The 19,287-nt window shown below is 38.7% G+C and overlaps 1 protein-coding gene across 3 annotated transcripts in view; it reads right to left on the bottom strand.

Moving 5' to 3' along the window:
* Window positions 1-19,287, bottom strand: part of LGR5 (leucine-rich repeat containing G protein-coupled receptor 5) — a 125,646-nt gene that overhangs the window by 18,656 nt on the left and 87,703 nt on the right. The window contains exons 5-8 of one of the 3 annotated variants that reach the window (XM_012642023.1): window positions 6,373-6,588; window positions 4,600-4,671; window positions 1,755-1,823; window positions 527-598 (exon numbers count right to left, since the gene is read on the bottom strand). In XM_012642023.1, the coding sequence (XP_012497477.1) occupies window positions 527-598; window positions 1,755-1,823; window positions 4,600-4,671; window positions 6,373-6,588 (429 nt within the window). The remainder of the gene's footprint in view (window positions 1-526; window positions 599-1,754; window positions 1,824-4,599; window positions 4,672-6,372; window positions 6,589-19,287) is intronic. The other 2 variants (XM_012642024.1, XM_012642025.1) reach the window with 2 other exon arrangements.

Below are 19,287 nucleotides of genomic sequence, written 5' to 3'. Positions count from 1 at the left end.
CTAGTTTGTATAAATGTTTCTCAATGCTTGGGCTTGATAATGAATGGAAATAGAAACTTAGTACAAAACAGTATAAAACCTCTACCATCAATGTAGGCTGTACAGTGTATAGTCTATTGCTGCAAGAGACCCCTGTTTGTGTATAATAATTTATGTTTCTAGTATACTTATGTTCAAGTTCTGAATAACTATGCGGCTTTGACATTAATGCTCTAAAAATCAGTTTTATTCCATAGAAAACAGAGATAATCAAAAGCATTTCACAAAATTATTGTGAAATGAGACAAGGCATCTGAAGATACTAAGCATAATGCACTGCACATCAAATCCTAAAAAAAGAATCTTTTATATTATTTCGATGTTCAGCTAAAACCTGGAAAAACACATCCATATACACCTGTCTGTAAAAATTCTTACATCGAGATAAAACTCAGGCAAATATAGAATATTCATTGTATTATATTTAAAAGTGCCATATACGCTATATTTTAGGATGGAAAAACCAAAAAGCATTATGGTCACTTACATTGTAATAAGAGAAGGGTTGCCTACAAATGCTTTCTCAGGTATTGACCTGATATTGTTGCTATGAAATCCTCTAGAAAGAGAGAAAAACAATTTATAGAAAATCATGGGTGGCGTAAAATTATTTAATAGATTCCCCCACCCCCATGGCAAAAATCAGCACCTTTAGTAACCAGAGTACAAGGTTAAATTCCTCTCTGCATCTTGAAACTTCCATGCCCTTATTTACTCTCTAGGAAAAAAATAAATCACATGCTCTCATCTTGAAAGAGGAATAAAGAATCTGAAAATAATAACTGCACTTCATGGAAGTCTACAATCTAATGTTATACAAAGAAAATCCATCTGTTAATATCCAATAGAGCATCATCGTACAAATAGCCTGAGAGAGTGGGAGCTATCTTTGGACAGAGGATTATGATCACTCCTCGTGACCCCATTTGAAGCTAGGAGGAGAGAAAATTAAGCTGCAGTGAAATAGAGATTTAAGTAATTTCCTTATGAGGACAAAATTTCCTGACTCGAAGGAAGGTGCCGGCTCAGTGAGTCTGTACTAACAAACTGATTCTCATCTGTTGGTGTTAACGTTGTCTGAATGGCAGAGGAGCAGTCAGTGCTCTTTGGATTTTATTTGGGCTGGTGGCTGTATGAGGTGAGTGGTAGTCTTTGGGCTGCCCAACCTTCTGCAATGAATACTGCCCAGTTATACGTGCAGTTTTGACTGTGCAGGTGTTGGCACCTCAACCCTGTGCTGTTCAAGGGTCAACTGTAATGCATGCGAAAGCGTCTTGTACTTTACTAGGTACATAAAATTTTATTCAACCAATTCTAGACTTATGTAACCTAGAAATGTTCAGGTTTTTAGAAATGCTCAGCAAATAACTAATTGCATTATAGTTCTGCTATGAATCTTATAAAGTGTGTATATGTTGGGGGAGTATGTATGGCTTAGGAAAAGAGAAAAGAGTATGGCTTAGAGAAATATATATATTAATATTTTACATATATATATAATAGAGAAACCCATTATAAACAAAAAATATTACCTCTGATATTTGTGGTGATAGAATCAATTAAAATATATTTTAAGTACACTTAACCATTATTTGTATAAACTTTAAACATATTTTAGCAAGTCATATTATGTACAATATAGACAATAATCACACATTTTGAAATGAATTCACAAAGAATAAAGTTCTCCCATTAAAATTATCCTAAATACTTACAGTTCTTTAAGGTTGGAGAGTGTCCTAATTGCAGTGGGGAATTCATCAAGGTTATTATAATTTAAATCTCTGAAAATGAGTAAATAGTATTTTCAGTTTTTCACTTAAAAATTCATATATACTATATTTACAAGGAAATTAACATGTTATTCCAGTGGACCCATCACTGATGAAAGTGCTCATCCCTGTTCTTTATGGAGAGAGATTTTCTTGGCTTTCTGACAACTAACACTCCACAAGTATCTGCATTAAAATGATCATTAGACTGATCGTGAGAAATTTCTGACTCAAGGCTCAATGGCACTGGGGCATTGAAAAAAGGGAGGGAACATGCAGTGGCCTTAACTTCCAAGTGGGAGGGATGCTTAGGCAGGTGTTGACAGCTTGCTGATGGAGCTCTTCCTCTGAACCCGGCTTGCTAAGTTTCCAGCTTGCATTTGCACTCCTCAGGGCTCCTGGATCACATCCCTCTTCTTCTTTCCTCCTTCATCCTCTTGGAGACAGGACATCTTGGAGGGCTGCATTGTTCCTGACTCCCATCGAGTGCCTTCATCTCCCCCAACCTGAAGTCCTGGGTGAGATCTGCTTCTGGAGAGGTTTATGTGATACAGGGCACTCTCAAGAAGGACATCTGTCTAGAATTTCCTCAGGGTCACAAATGATTTAGATCAGAAGTATGATGTTTTCCTTAATCTGTGTGGCAAAGCTCTATTATCCCTCATGCACAGGGATGGAATGACCAATCTAAAATCATTAGATACTCTCTCTGTAATGACACAATTGGCTTCTCAATTTCATTACTCACAAGCGTTTGATAGACTTACTCCACCTTATACCTACATCTTTCTAAGAAAAAGTAATTGCTCCTTACTCTCTGGGAATGGTAGATTTCCCAGATGACGCAGGAAAACCTTTTAGTCAAGCAATCAGATGTGGTTAGAATCGCCTCTGTAAAGAAGAATTGCTATTTAATTTTAAGAGAGATATAATTTGACTGAGTTAAACATGAATCGAGATTCCTACTTGTCTGGCACAAACCATTCTTAAACTATACTGCAGGCAGGAAACGTGTGTCTCTTGTGGACATAAATTTCTTCCTGTTTGTAAATCTCTCCAGATGCTCTGTTTTGATTAAATGAGGATTGGGCCCCTATAAATTACTTGGATTTTTAGTGAGGAAAAGGAAGAGGTTGGGAATAACCAATTTACTTATCCTCTGTAGCCCTGGGCAAGACGGGGGGAGGGGAGACAATAAGACTGACATGAAATTTTGCCCTGAAATATTTTGCTCTATGGTATTTATATGTAATCCTCAGTCCTAATCCCAAACATGGGGGAAAAGGAAAGACTATTTATGGAAATACCTATCAAAGCCCATCTTGTTTTTTGTTCCTGTTGTCATGTTCAGAAGGACTGGAAGGTGATTTCCATTGCTAAGATTCCCCAGCCCAGCCCTGTGTAGATAAGAGAGAATTTCTAATTTTTGCTAGCAGCTGATGGGAGCTGCTTGTTTATGTCGTTAAGTTGACATAAGGGCCTGCCTGGACAAGTTCGTCTTTGACACCTAAGAGGAGACACAGAGTGACTTAACCCCGGAAAAAAGAGCTGTTAGTGCTCATTGTCTACGAGATCACCATTAACAGATGGTCTCTCAGGAAATCAGTGGACCTCTAGACCTGGTTAGAAGCTAAACTGATCATCTACAAATTGCTAAGCTCTGTATGCAAATGAACAATGGGCCCAGGGCCACAGGAGAAGTGGTCTTTGGTCCTCTCCTTCTGCACTTCTGATCACAGCCAGCATTGCAGATCCAGTGCCCTGTGTGGCTTATTGCACTTGAGTATGAAACACATGGGGGCGGGGATGGGGGCATGTCTGCAACCACCCTTCTCTCCCAGCACACTCAGGACCCTCTCTGCCTGTCACCCCCCCTCATTATACCTCTCTCACTCAACAGGGCAATGAAGAGCAGCTCTTCCCCTGGGAAAAGGCAGGGGCCCTGGTGTGGCACACAAGAACCTCCACCTTGGCTCTGGGAGACTGTGTAGGATATGGTCAGCTGGCTGGACTCCATTTTTACGATAGTACCAATTAGGGACTGAATTCTTGACCTATTCTTTGGAAGAAGTATATAGTGGTAAACATGTATTTCAGAATCAGACTAGAGAAGGAAGCAAATCTCAATTCTGCTACTGACTAGTTATGTTATGTTGGTAAAATAACTAAACCTCACTACAGCCTAAAATAAGGTAGTAATAGCTGCTCTCATAGGATGGTTGTAAGAAGTAATTGAAACAATGTAGGCCAAGCACTCACTGTAATATTTCATTATAGATATACTCAGTCAATGGTAACTATTATTACTTTTTAGTCTTTTGAATTGCTTTGGCATGAAACTTCACTGTTTCCTGAAGAGTTGCCAGTTCATTTCCGAATGAAGACTCGAGCATTTGCCTAGTCTGCGTCCTGTCATTCGGCAAGGAGTACCAGACTCGTGAATAGTGAGCCTGAGTGACAACATAGAATTGATCCTTGACAGAGAATACACATTCCTAAGCAAACAGTCACTGCTCAGCAGAGAACATCTCATTTAACTTATAATGATTCTAATTTATTATTCTCATTAGATTAAAATAAAATCTCAGTTTTACTGTTGAGTTCTGTAGGGTGTGTGTGTGTGTGTGTGTGTGTGTGTGTGAATAAGATAAAGCCACTATAAATGTCCGTTTAAAGCTCAGGCAATTAACCAAACCAAACAGCAAGTTTGGCTTTAAGGGTACTTTGATTTCTTCAGAATATTCATGAAAACATTGAAAAAAGGGAAACAAACAAAAGGTCGACTCACAAAGTCTCTAGGCTGTGGAGCCCATCAAAGCATTTCTTTCCCAGGGAGCGGATTCTATTGTTATGGAGATGTCTGCAGGAGAACATCACAGACAGTCATGAAGGCACACTGCACATAGCAAATTTAGGCACAACATTTTGATTGCTTAAATCCAAAGAAAGTTATACTAAAGAATGCATTTATTATATAAACGAACATTTTATTAAAAAGGCTAGATTTCCCATTCACTCATACCGCAGATGATTCTACACCATAGAGTTTAAGACAGTCACAATTTTACCTTTTGGGTTTGAGATATCAGAGTGTGTATAAAAATATGATCAACATGATCAATAAAAGTAAATTCAGGTTTTACAGCATATTTTCCAGCATAGGTTGTTCAGGATGGCTCTGGGATGTAAGATGTTAAGCAAAGATATTGACCATTGAGACATGGAGGATAGAGGGGAGGTCCTAGGTGTACTTAAAACATTTTCTATTATAGCTGAATGTGTATAATGTCTACATGCCCAGTGTGGGACCACAGGTCAACAGGAAACGATTTCAGCCACAGGGAAAGGTGATCAGATTTTTTAGCTGCCCAAGGAGATTAGTTATCTTGACACAGTATTAATGTATACAATTATCCTCTTTAGCTCAACTGGTAAGTCAGTTAGGTCAGAGCCAGTGAGAACAGCTGTGTGTATAATTGAAAACTGGACCAACTCCCAAGGGGATTTTGGAAAAGGGGCTTAAGGAGGACAGGGTGAAACAGAATGGCTGGATGGATGGATCTCTGTAAATCCCTCTAGTGGAGGAAGAAAACTGAAGCACATAGCCAGTTTCTGGTGGGTCAGTAGCATCATCTTTGTATTTGAAATTCAATATAGAAATTTGTTAATATCATCAAAAATTTCTTTTCCTTTCAGACTAAGATTTTTGTTCTAATAAATACATTCTGGTTTAGGTGAGATCTATGTGACATTCATTGAGGATCTTCTACATGCAACATATGAGGAAGGGGATTGAGAGGAACTTAAACAGATGAATAAGATACTGGTCAGCCCTCAAAGGAGAACATACTACAGTACAAGAGACAGATACGTAATCAAGTAATCAAGTGGAATGGCTGAGGGCAGCGGTGGGCCAGTGGGTGGGCATGAAGTAATGGGGGAAATAGTGAGAAGACACCTCCTCATTGACTGGCTAGTATGTTACACATGTGGAGGAATATTGCTACATTCTTAAAGAAGACTGATTGTTTTTCAAACTATTACTATTGAGAATCATTTTGATTTACTAAAATAATAAAATCTAGACAAACTGGGGAAAAACAGCTGTGTAAATGCATAATTCTCTGTTAAGGGTTTGTTCTCGCTTCTCTTTCCTTGGTAAGGGTTCAAGAAGTTCTTATTAAATAATAAGAGAGCATCTTTCAATTTGACCTGAATTACCATTTATTATAAAAAAAAAGGAATTTTTATAACTTAGGTTACTGTACTACTTGTACAGTGTGGTGATTACTTGTATAATATACGATGGGCTCCCCTAAGGCAGAGGTCATGTTTTATTATCTTTGTATACCCAGCAGTGCTTGGCACTTAGCAGCTACTCAATAAATGTTAAGTCATTTACACAACTGTAATATTTATGAGTCATTTTGGGGAGGGGCTCAAGGGGTTTCCTCCCTTAAAATGTCCCATTTATGCTTTGAAGGGGCAGCAATTTTAAGGCCAAGGTCTTACAGGGAATTTGGAAACTGTTAAAAGAGAGAGCAAAATCAATAAAACTTACAGAACTACCAAGCTGGAGAGGTTTCCAAAGGCATAGTCTGGTATGTGGTGTATTTTGTTCAGGGCCAAGGTCATGGCCTGCAATGCCGATAAACTTCTGAAAGCCTGGACAGGGATTTCTGTCAAAGCGTTGTCATCCAGCCACAGGTGCCTCAGGGAGTGTAGGCCACTGAAACAGCTGGGGGGCACGTAGCTGATGTGGTTGGCATCCAGTCGCCTGTGGGAGGAAGAAAGCAAGAATGCACAAGGGAGCAAAGCCCAGGCAGAAGATCGACTTTGTAGGAAGACTCTCGATGTCTGGAGGTTTTTCCTCTCCTGACGGGCTCTCCTTCTGACTCATGGGCAGAAGCACTGATACTTAGGTCCCCTGGCTCCAAAATACCACGATGCTAGGATTCTCTTCCAGGCTTGTGGGTAACTGTTTTCATGCATGGAGGTGGCCTCCCCTGGGGTGTAAAGTTTCAGTGTGATGATCTTTTAGCTTTCCTTTCTAGCAGATAGACGTCCTCTTCCTCCCTCCTACCCCAAGCCAAATGAATGCCTGTGCTTTCCTGGACTGTTTTAAACATATTAAACACACTAAACCACTAGTTTGTTAGTAAGCTCTGGGAAAAGATTATTTCAATATTTAAAGGAACTAAATTAATTTTTAAAAACTGTCAGAGATACCCCTCAGGGAGAGCAGAGGCAGACCTTCCCTTTCTTTTCAGTACAGTGCTGAAAAGCCTCAAAACTGCTGGCTTTCTTGCTCATCCTAACCATTTGTGTCGGGCAGATGTTTGTTTTTCTGAGATTTTAAATGAATAATAAAATTAACAGGCTGGGCATGGTGGCTCATGCCTGTAATCCTAGCACTTTAGGAGGCCAAGGTGGAATGATCATTTGAACCCAGGAGTTGGAGGTTGCAATGAGTTGTTATCGGGCCACTGCACTTCAGTCTGGGTGAAAGAGCGAGACCCTGTCTCAAAAGGAAAAAAAAAATTAACAGCTTTCCAGGTTTTGTTTCCTTTTTCCACATTCCATTTTTTCTCTTTTTCTTTTTTTAAATGGGGAAATACATCTAAAAATAGGTCTGCTTAATGAGCTGTTGCAGCCTCAGAGCCAGCAGAGGGAGTGCAATACATTTATTTTACCTCAATCAAACGTACACACTGGCTGTAATTAAAATGCCTTAACTTTTCTCATGGAAGTGACAAAACTCACATAATTTGCAATTTTCTGTAGGGTGCATGAACAATAGAACCACCATCGCTCAAGTTATGTTTCCAACAGCCCTCACCATTTTTTTCCAATTTGTTTTTAAGACTCTCATATTTGCATGTTCAAGGCTAGGATTAACAAAAAGAAGAGTTGCATTTTAAGCAGTGCAAGTATTAGGAAGGATTAGAAAGTCACGAGTGGATTTTGAAAAATATTTTCGGAAGCATTTAAGACTAAACAGATGCAGGAAGCACACCAGGATCACAAAATAATCCCCTGAAAACCAAGTTTAAACAATTTAGAAATAGAATTCTCTGCTGGTAGGGAGCTAATCTCCATGGAAAGCAGCTTCCTCACTTTTGGTCACTTTGTGTCGGTCTAGTCATCCTCTGGTTCCTGCTGCTACTGACCGAATGGGAACAAGTGACTCCTTAAGGGCCCTGGGCCAAGTTCTGATAATAAGTGAGATAAAGTTACTTGGAACCAATTTTAAGAGTTGGGTGTTGTAGCCCATTCACAATTACATTTCCAGTAGAACAACTGTCATCGTAGGGCAACAGAAACACAGCTTCCAAACATGTCAAGCTTCTGTCAACAATCGGAGCTGGAAATATTTAGGAAAACTCAACACCATCTCTTCTCCCTTTCTGCAGCAACAACACGCTTGGCCTATGTTCATTTAAGGTACATTTCATCAGAGGACGAGAAGGTGATTGTTTTTGTTTGACTAGAAGTAAAGCAGATATTTTTAGACGCTTCTTAACTATTGTGCTTATTAAAGAATGGAGAATTTATAATATGGGCTTCCACGTTTTAGTTGATGTGTTGTCTAATTATTGCCAGTTGCTTATGCATTGAAACTATAAGTGGCTTCTAAGAGTCTTGAAAATGACAAACCTTAAGATTCAGTGCAAATGTTAGGGTACACGTATGGAGAAGGCTCTCTCAGCGTCGAGGCACAGGCTTGTCTTTTTTGGTATTTTAAGTTGCTCCCAAAGTTTCTGCTATGTCTTGAAGTGACCCTGGTATCAGTTCCCAGTGTTAGTAAGTCCATTTCTCAGGACAGATCTCTTTCATGAACCACTTTTTCCCCCCGAAAAAAGGATGTAGTCTGGCCTCCACGCTGTTATCTTATACCAATTTGCTATCTTTAATGAAATGAGTTAGACAGAGCAATTCTTCAGAGTCCTAACACTCTAAATGCTAATATTTCCAGACCTAATACTCAACAGCACAGGCTAACAGCTGTCCTGAGTACAGCATTAAAAAGTCTCTCTACTAAAAAATTTCTTCATTTAAGAAGCTCTCAATAAATGATACTCCTTCTAAATGCAGTGTTTTCCAGTCCGTATCCACCTGGCTTCAGTGGCCCAAAATGAGAGTGGCATGTTGTTCACACTCAAAGGTGTTATCTGATTTAATCTCCTCCTCCAGCTTTATAAAGGTATAATTGACAAATAAAAATCACATATATTTATGGTGTACAATGTGATGTTTCGATAGATGTATACATTGTATACATTGCAAAATGATTAAATCAAGCTAATGAACATATCCATCACCTCACATACTTGTCATTTTTTTGTAGTGAGAACATTTAGGATCTAATCTCTTAGCAATTTTCAAATATATAATACATTATTGTTAACTGCAGTCACCATGCTGTACAATAGATCTTTAGAATTTATTCATCCTGTCTAACTGAAACTTTGTATCCTTTAACCAACGTCTCCTCACTCAACACCCACCTCCACCCCCATCCCCTGGAAGCCACCATTCTACTCTCTTTTTCTATATCTGATTAAATCTTAGCGGAAGATCCCAAGGCTAAACCAGAGGATGGAATTAACTATCCAGTCATTCGTACAGGTAGTTCTTACAGAGCAAGGTTAAGACTGTGGACAAAGAAGCTGACAGGGTACAAGTTGTGCTTATTCAGTGAGTAAACAAAGAGTTCGTATTATGTCAATCTGGTCTTTTCAGGCAGCTGAACATTCCCTATTCACATGCTTGGAAAATGCAATATTTAAGTAGTGGGGTATAAAATAAACATCACTATACAGTACAAGAAAACACATACATAGAAAATATGTTTCTATGTTTCTTTGTCATTTCTATTTTGTGCAGGTCACAAAGGGTGTATGTGTGTGTAGGCACCTCAATATCTGTGAATGAATGCAGAGATTTGGGATGGAAAGTACCAGGCTGAAGCCAACTATAGAAGCTGTGTGGCCATGGCCAAGCCAATAGGCCTCAGCTTTCACACCTATAAAATGTGGATAATTCCTCTCTATCTTATAGGGCTGCTTTATGATTCAAGGAAATAAAGCAACAGGGATTTGCAAATATAAAGAGCATCTCAATGATTTTAAATATTACTATCCGAAGCTGGTTAACGTTTTTTTTTTTTTTTTTTTTTTTGCTTTTGACAATTGAAATCATTCAGGAAAAAAAGAGGTAAACTCATCAGCAAAAGTTGGCTAAAATGAGTGTTAGATCGTCAGTGAATTTCAATTCTGAGAAATGTAGGCTATTTCTTTCAACCCTCACAATAGAAATAATTAAGAGGTATCTGCAATTAGACTTAATAGAAGTCACCCTTATTTTACAGCCTTTAGTGATTGCTACGTGTGTGTATGTATATATCTTTACACACACACACACACACACACACACACATTATGCAACAGGGCAAATAGTTTTGTTTCTAATACATTACTGAATATATCTTCATTCTGAAGGCAAAGGAGAAGTGGTGATGTGATAGGCGACAGTTTCAGAGAAAGCTTCCAGCAATGAACTTGGCATTTAAGCATCTACAAAAATTGTCACAGAGGTAGTCCCAAAACCTGCATGCAGTTGTGCACAGCAAAATAAAATACTTTAACAATAGCAGTGGCCTTGCCTTCATTCAGACAAATAAAATCTCTTAATTATGATCTTGAAATGCCATCAGAAAAGTGATCACTATGGGAAATGGCACCCACTCTATGCTTCTTTTGTGGGGGTCTGTTACTTATAATTTGTAGTGAAATCATAGATAAAACAAAAATTTACCCTACTTCCTGTGTCAGCGGCAACCATCTACATAATGTGTATATGGCAAACTGAGAATACTTAAGACACAAATTTAAGTCAAGACTCTGTCACTTATTAATTCTGAGATTTAGGGGCATACTGATTTATCTCTCTGAGGGTCAATTGCAGAATCATAATATGTCACAAAATTGCTGTGGGAATTAAATGAGAAAATGAATGTGCACTATTTTTTAAAACAATAAAGCATTTTACAAATGATTGGCTTTATTGTTTGAGGAAAATCTTCACATTTGGGGAGTGGTATCATTTTTTTCCCTCTGAAAGTTTCTTTTATTCTTCCTAAAGTTTCCTAACCCTTTGTAATTTCACACCTCTCTACAGGAGATCGCCATTTTTTGGTCATACAAACTGGCAGAACTGCCAGTTCTCTACTTACCATACATCCTTTAGTCTGTATGTTTAGTACTATGCTGCTTGTTTTGACTGTTAGAGCAAGGTTTCCATCACAGAGAAAAGATGTACATCTTCTGTGTTAGGTCAGCAAAAGGATAGCTGAGTTCCAAAAGGTAAAATGGCTGAGGTTTTGACTAGTGTCAACACGAAAAAATATATAACAACAACAACAAAAATGGCTGAGGAAAAAATATGACCATATCTGGTGTAAGAACAGAATTTTTATTAAGTATGAGATTGTAATGTTACTCAGAGGGCTACAACTAAGAAGAAATGGTTTTGTCATGACTTTTGGGCTTACGTTGAATTAACTCCTTCTCTGAAGGGAGGACTTGAGGTTGGAGGAAACCACAATTGCTGAAGAGATTCATTCTTCTGCTCAAACTGCTGGCCAAGAGGACTGTCTCTCATGGAGCTTGGGTTGCCTCACCAAAGGGACCAGGTCAAGACCATCCAGTTCCCCCCAACAAGCTTGAATAACTTTTAAGTATCCAGGGTAAGTGTTTGAAGTCTGGATAACTTCACTCCTGGAAGGTGTCTGGGCTATCTGCCTAGGAGGAATGTTCCACCCTCTCCAAGCAATCTTCAAGGTTTGCACAAAAAACGTGTCTCTGGAGTGGGGGTTTCATTCTGCCTCCTGACCAGATGCCCTATGAATAGATGTGCTGTAGAAAGGTCATTTGAATAGCAGTGTGAAGCAGGCACTAGTGGGAAAGTAAATGACTGAGGCAGTTGCAATCATCAGGGTGAGAAAGATGAGAGCCTAAAGGAAGTGTGGAAATGGAAAGGAAGGGCCTAATGTGAGGGATGTTAAATAAGTGGGCCTGACAGATATAGGTGACTCCCCAGATGTGGCCAGAGAGGGAGGCACGGAAGCTATGGTAATTTAGCATTCTGGCCTGGGAAACTGGGCAGATGGAGACCAAAACCAGGGATGAATTTTACCCAGTATTATGCAAAATAAATATAAAACAGAACTACACATTTCCTGTGAATGCAGTTCTGTAATAACTATGTATTCTATGTGGCAAAAAGGTAGAAGATAACAGGCAAAAAATTAATCTGTGTTCAGACAATGTTTCCCCCTCCTCAAATAAGCTTATTGTTTTGTGTGTGTTTAAAGTTTTCTTTCTGCTGGGCGCAGTGGCTCACAACTGTAATCCCAGGGCTTTGGGAGGCCAAGGTGGGAGGATTGCTTGAGGCCAGGAGTTTGAGACCAGTCTGGGCAATATAGTGAGACCCCATCTCTTAAAAAAAATTTAGCTAGGTGTGGTGGCGGGCACCTGTAGTCCCAGCTACTTGGGAGGCTGAGGTGGGACTAGCACTTGAACCCAGGATTTTGAGGTTTGCAGTGAGCTGTAATCACGTCACTGCACTCCAGCCTGGGTGACAGAGTGAGACCCTGTCTCTAAAAAAATTTGAAATATTAAAAAAAAAGTTTTCTTTCCAATGTCTTTATTTTTAAAGGGTTAATTATGCAAATTTCTCTTTGAAAAGAGACCTTTTGCCAATCCTCTCCATACTCCCAAAGGAATTTTCAGTTTATAAATGGCATTATTGTAGGGATTAGAGAATTTATGAGATCATTCTTGCTATTGTTTCAGAAAATGGCCCTTTATATATATTTTGTATATAATACTTTGCCAATGTATCACACAAACTTGTATGTTTGTTTGAGAATGTCTTTGATGAGCCATTAACTACAAGGAAGAAAGCGTTAGTCTAAAGATAAGCCATTGATCTTGGCTAATTCCATATCTGAGATGACTGTAACAGTGTCAATTATTAACATGGATAACCTGGAAAAAAAAGCTAAAAGTGAGAAGAATGTTGCAGCTGCATAATACAGCTTATGGGTATTCTTACAATAAACAGAATCATGAAGCAATGTATTTTCATGACTGACATTGCTATATTATATTTGAGTAAACATTTTTTCTTTCTTAAGTTTTAAAGAAGTGACCACCCCTCTTATACAGTACAGACACTTGGACATTTAGTGAGATCATTTTGAATAAGCCATGAATAGTTGAAAAACCACAGAGATTTGATTCATTTATAAATTTTAAGAAGTAAAAAGCATTCTCAGTTAATATTTTACTTTTTCAATATAATAAAAAGCATGTAATTCCAAGTCTGTATATAATATAATTTAACAAGGTACATCAGTTTTTTTTGTTATGATGAAATTTTACTGCTTTGAAATTTTATTGCCCTGGAATCAGCGGATCGTTGGAGCTGAATTTGTCACAAGATCGTTGTAATGATACTGTCAGGATAAAATTTTATCTACATGGACTCATAGATTGAATTCATACTGATTTATATAAATTCTTCACAATAACATCAAAGTCACTTTTGTTGTTGTGGTTGTTTTTAAATATTTCTGGAGTGATCATAATGTGGGATTCCACATTAATATCTAGGAAGATATTAAGCATACGAATTCATGCAAATAACATGATTGCTTTTACGGAATATTTCTGCTTCTGGTTTTCTATTCTCCATCTTATTTACCAGTAAACTTAATGTGACCACCAGGAAGAAAATCCTTGCTTTAGATTTACCTCTGAAAAGGTAAAAACAAATTTTTCCCACCTCTACAGCTTGAAGAGAGATAGTCTATGGATTCATTGAAGTGTAATAATTTAGAGACTATTCAGCTATCTTGGCTAGAGGCCAGATGAAAAGTGTCTAAAGGAACCAAACTTCTGTCTCTCTGGCATTGTGGAGGAGTGTAAGACTCCAATGAGAAATACATTTTAAAGTCCAATTATATTAAGTTGTTCTGTTCCTCAGAGGTCACCACCATTGTGAATTTTGTAACAAGGAGAGCTACAGCCAAAGTAACGTGAGCAGTGACCTCTTTAGTTTTATTTTTCCCCATAGAAAACAAACACCCTCTTTTTTGTCAGGGACACCAATATTTTTCCAGGTACCACCACCAGGGTTTGAAATCTATGGGTCAGTTTTGAACCTTCCGTTGCCTTCCAGCCAATCATTGACCAAGTTCTCTCCATTTATCTTCACCTCCCAGACTCTCGATTTCCACTGTCTAGTTAATTCTCTTATCTTTTCACACCTGCATTACTGCAACAGCCTCTGAGCTGGTTCTTTTGCCTTTGATCTCTTATCTCTTCAATTAATCCTGTAGGCTGCTGCCTGATTAATCTTAAAATTGCACTCTATGTCATTCCCCTGTTAGGAATCTATAGTTCTTCCACATTACGATTCCTTTCAAACCCAAACTTTCCATTCTGATATTCAAAGCTCTCCATCCACCTTATGTGGCCCAACTTTTCTCTTATTTCTGTGTCCCAGTCAAGTGTCCTTTCTACCTCTTTTCCACAGTAATTCCCCTGCTTATCCGAAGCTCATCAACCTTCTAAGACTTCACATCACAGTTCTTCCTGAACCCTACTCTTGAAGTGGGGAATCCCAAGCTGAGAAAATGGAAAAAATTCTGGTAGATAGATCAACTCCAAAATCCCTGCGGGAACCACTGGGTCCAACTCTCAGCCCCAGGCAAGGCATGTGGAAAAGTGAGGGTACAGAGAGAAGAGTTTGGAGCCTGGGAGATGAATGAATGCAGGTTACGGTCACACTGGGGAAGATGAGCTGATCCTGAGTAGCTGTCTAGAACCATAAGTAGAGTTCGAGGCATCAGTTCAGATCAACAAGTATTTCCCGAGTGCTTTCTTTGTCCTAGGTACTATACCCGGTGCTGGACATCTCGCAGTAAACCAGGCAGACTTGGTTCCAATCCCTATGGAACACATTTTCTAAAGGGTAATCAAGCAAATAAATCATTATAATGAAGTGTTAGGTGAAGAGAAATGCATGGTAGGGGGACCTAACCCAGATTTTACTTTTTTCAGTCCAGATCTGGATTTCAAATTAAGTGACATCTCTACTCAGTTGTGCACCCTCCAACACGAGTGTTCAAGACCAAACTCGTTATCTCACATCTGCACACTCCCCAAACATGGGTAGTCTTCTACGAGTGTTTCTTGTCTCAGTGATTGGTTTTATTAAGCACATGGTTGTATAAACCAGAAACTTAGAAATCATTCTCGACACCTTCTCTTTCATTCTTCATAGCCAATTCATTGCCAAACACTGATAATTTCGTCACTTAAATATTTCTCAAATCCATCTCCCTTTCTTCACCTCCACGGCCCCTACCCTGGCAAAGTTCCTCTTTCCCTCCTAGACTATTTCAATGACACAGATGTGATCACCCCCAACCTCCTGCTTAAAACCCTCCAGTGGATTCCTGTTGCTTTTACAATATGGATGAAATCCTTGACGTGTTCCAAATGGCTTTCAAGTGGTCTGGCCCCCACATGCCTTACTAGGCTCCTCTTGCTTCAGCCCCACTGACCTTCTCTTTGTCCTTTGACATACCAGGTTCCCCCTACCCCCACTACAAGGTATTGCACATGTAGTTCCTCTGTCTGGAATGTTCTCTATTGTCTTTGTCTGGTCAACTCTTACCTTTGCAACAGGGGCAAGGTATCCTTAACTTTCTCACCTATAATTTCCTCATCAGGAAAATGGAGATGATTTCTACCTCACAGATAATGAAGGATCAGACAACCAATGCTTAGAGAAACATTACGAAAAGGCAGGCTGGCCCACACTTTAATACTATTTCCTTCCCTTCTGTAATTTATGTATTTCTGTCCTGCAGCATTACAACTGTCCTTTGTTTTTGTAAACCTTCATAATCACATGTCTACAGGTAATATGTGTTTCTCTCAGGCCTTTCCTTCTTCTCATCAGTGCCCATTCTCTGCAGGGATTCTGTGAGGGAGGGAAGATAATGAGGCGGTGAAATGTGCAGGTTCTGGAATCTGACAGACTAGAGTTCTTATCCCAGACTCACTTCTAGCCTGACTCCATTGCAAACCATCTGACGTCGGGAAGGTCAGTTGACCTCTCAGCTTTTTGCTTCCTCATCACTAAGGAAGGGATAATCACAGCACTCACCTCGTCTGGCTGCTGTGAGGATGAAGTGGGATGATGCAGGTAAAAGGGCTTCATACATATTGGCAGCTGCTGCTTTTATAATCATGGGCGTTTAATCAGTTCCACATTCTGATTTTGTCTTTGCAGTGTCCTCCTTCTCTACGGCTTTCCTTATATGTCTTTCCACAATTCATCACAGACCCCATCTGTCCTGAAAAGGAACAAACTTGTGCCCCCCACTTGCATGGCTGTCATCCCTTTAGCTTCTCTAGAGAGTTCAATCTACTTTCTAAAGTTAACCCTCATTTTATATCACAAGCTTTAAAAAACTTTATTTTACTTCTCATTCCTTAATACCCATGTTCTCTTTTTTATTTATTTATTTATTTTTTTAAGACTAGTCAAGTGCAGTATTGAGAAGGGAAAAAGTAGTAGAACAAGGAGTTCAATCTGTAACTCTAAACAGTCAAGTGAGATAACTCACTACCTTTGGACCAGCCCCATGTTCTCTTTATTTATCCATCTGATATGACTGCCACGTATGACACTTAGCATAGCACCTGATGTAAGAACGTTTTATGCATGGAGTCTTTGCATAAAGTATGCACTTTCCCCCCATATGTGGTTCTGAGGACCATGCTCCAATTTTAGCTCTCTCTTCTTATAAACATTGTGTAGAAATGCCTTTGCCTCTGAAAATAATGTTTAAATTGGGGCGGGGGTGCAAAACCTTTTCTTCTCATAAGAATTTGCTGGCTGCTGATTTTCATATGGGGCCATGAAATGAACTCTTCACTGTGCAATAGACAAACTCTTTGGCATCTAGAACTTCTAAGCCCACCACCATCCCAATATCTGTCTAGTATGTGGGCACTTTCATCAAAAAAGCAAAACAAACTGACACCACAGTACTTTTTTATTGTGTATGCTTGTGACTTCTCTTTTTGGAGACTATTTTAGTGGAGGGAATAATGTTACCAAATCTAAAACCACTATTTTTTTTAAACCTCTTTGATCCTTAAATCTTATCCTCTTGATTACCTCACCTTCCTTTCTTTTCGTCTGCTTACACTTCCTTGTCTTCTGTTACTTCCTTCCCATTCTATATCCTGGTCTGAAACCCAATAGGCTCTTGGATATTAGTAGGAGAAAACTACTACTGGTTCTAGGTGCTTTCTGTTCTGCTTTGTGAGCCCTACTTCTTTCTCCTCATTTATTGCTCTTGCTTACTGTCATTTATTTTATTTTATTTTTTGACTACTATTAGCAAAAAACTTGAAGAGGCCAGGTGAAGTTATTGACATGTCACAGGGTCCAGGGGTGGGTTCTATAAGCCCTAAAGATGATATCACAATAAGATCATGTGCCGGGTAGGAATTATACATTATTCTTGGGTTGTAAAATATAGTCTTATACTTTGAAGATGAATATTAGCCAACTGGAGAATAGAGACAATAATAAAGATGTGTTTAATTCTCCTTTCATTATTTTCCAACCTATTATCTTTATGATTGTGCATATTCCACAGTTAGCTTCATAAGTGCAGACTTGAACAGCAACATATATTAAAAAAATTACTCTGGTTAACTGGACAAACATGAATAGGTAATTCTCTTTGGTCCTCTTGAACTTCACAATGACAGAGAATTGCTTGAAATTCATGAATGACCATCACAAATGAAGCAATGATTTTTTTATAGGTTGATTTCTTAATTATTAATGCAAAGGTGTGAGGGTATGGGAGAGTTAAGTTCTGAGTTTCCATCAAATCACTGTAATCTAACCCTAGTCCTCAAATATCTATAATGCCAAAAGTTTCTTGGTGAAATATAACTCACTGTGAATTCTGATTACATTTCCTATTCCCTTCCAAAAAACAGAAAGGAAATTAGGTTATACTTGATTACATTACAAAATCCAATTGGTGTCTGGGCAGTCATTGCCGTGGCAGAAGCCAAATGTACATATTGTATAGGGGCAGGTTCTGGGTTGCCGGGCCTGTGCTCGTGGGCCTGGGCTCTTATTCTTCAGCCCAGCAATTTGTTAGCATCAAGAGGGTTAAAAGAACACAAATGTACCTATGTGTTTTCTTTATGAACAAAACAAAATGTCTTTTGTATATGTGGAATAGATGGAAAATTACATCCCTTGAAACACGAGTACAATTTTGTTTCTTCCTCAGAGCAATGTTACCAATTTTCAATATATCAAGTTTCTTAAACTTTATTCAATGAAGCCAAGTCTATATGGGTGGAGCAAAGAATGCAAATGATTTATTCAGTAGTTCTCAACCATTTTTGGTTTGTAGACCACTTTGTTAGTGTAATAGAACACTAAAATTTTAATTTCTCAAATGCATTTTGTATACAAATCACCTAGGATTTTGTTAAAATGAAGATTCTTACTAAGTAAGACCCAGCTGAGGTCCAAGGTTCTGCATGTGTCAGGTGGTGCTGACACTGCTGGTCCAGGGGCCATATTTGAATAGCAGGGTGATAGATGGAGCAGGGGCCTCTTAACTTTATCTACCCTAGGTAATCGGTAGAATTAATAGGCATATGTGAGCTATTTTCAATTAAACACAAGGCAATGCCTGACTTTTATATTCTAAGTACATAATTAGCTCATACTAGAATGCGAACTATGGACTTTGTTATTATTTCAAGTTTGAAAAGAGTTTAGGAGAATAGTTTGCAGATCATCTGAGGGAATGTAGGACACTAGTTTTTCCTAATTTTCACTTCAGGAAGTGCTTAACTATACAATTAAGCCAGCTAGAAAACACTGGTGCTTGGATCCTACTCTCAGAGATTCTGATTTTAATTGTTCTGGGGTGCAGCCTAGACTTTGGGACTTTCCAGATAATTCTTATTTGCAGCCAGCATTGAGAAGCCCCACTGTAGAAGTTACAAGGCCAGGCATATATAGGGGCAATGAGCACACAAACCCTGTCGAGTGCAGAGTGCTTCTTAGAGAGTGAATATATAATGCAAAAAAATTAATGAAGTGGAGAAAAATAGAGTGAATTCAAGAGAGTGAAAAAAAAAAAGCCATTTAGAAACAAATGCTAAGTGAAGAGTGAAGGTCGACTCTAGTCCAAGAAGAGATGGGCAACTGAATAGAGACTTCTAGGTGTCGGCCGCATGGATGAGACCGAGTCCCACTCTCAGCATTACTCTTACTGATGATGGACACAAAATGGTCTCAAAAATGACAGAAGCATGGATTAGGAATGCATGTTTGTAATGACCAT

The sequence above is a fragment of the Propithecus coquereli genome, unplaced genomic scaffold (genome assembly GCF_000956105.1).
Source record: "Propithecus coquereli isolate 6110/MARCELLA unplaced genomic scaffold, Pcoq_1.0 Scaffold172, whole genome shotgun sequence".
NCBI classification, from domain to species: domain Eukaryota; kingdom Metazoa; phylum Chordata; class Mammalia; order Primates; family Indriidae; genus Propithecus; species Propithecus coquereli.
Note: the sequence above shows the minus strand (reverse complement) of the source record. Positions and strands in the feature narration are given on the sequence as shown.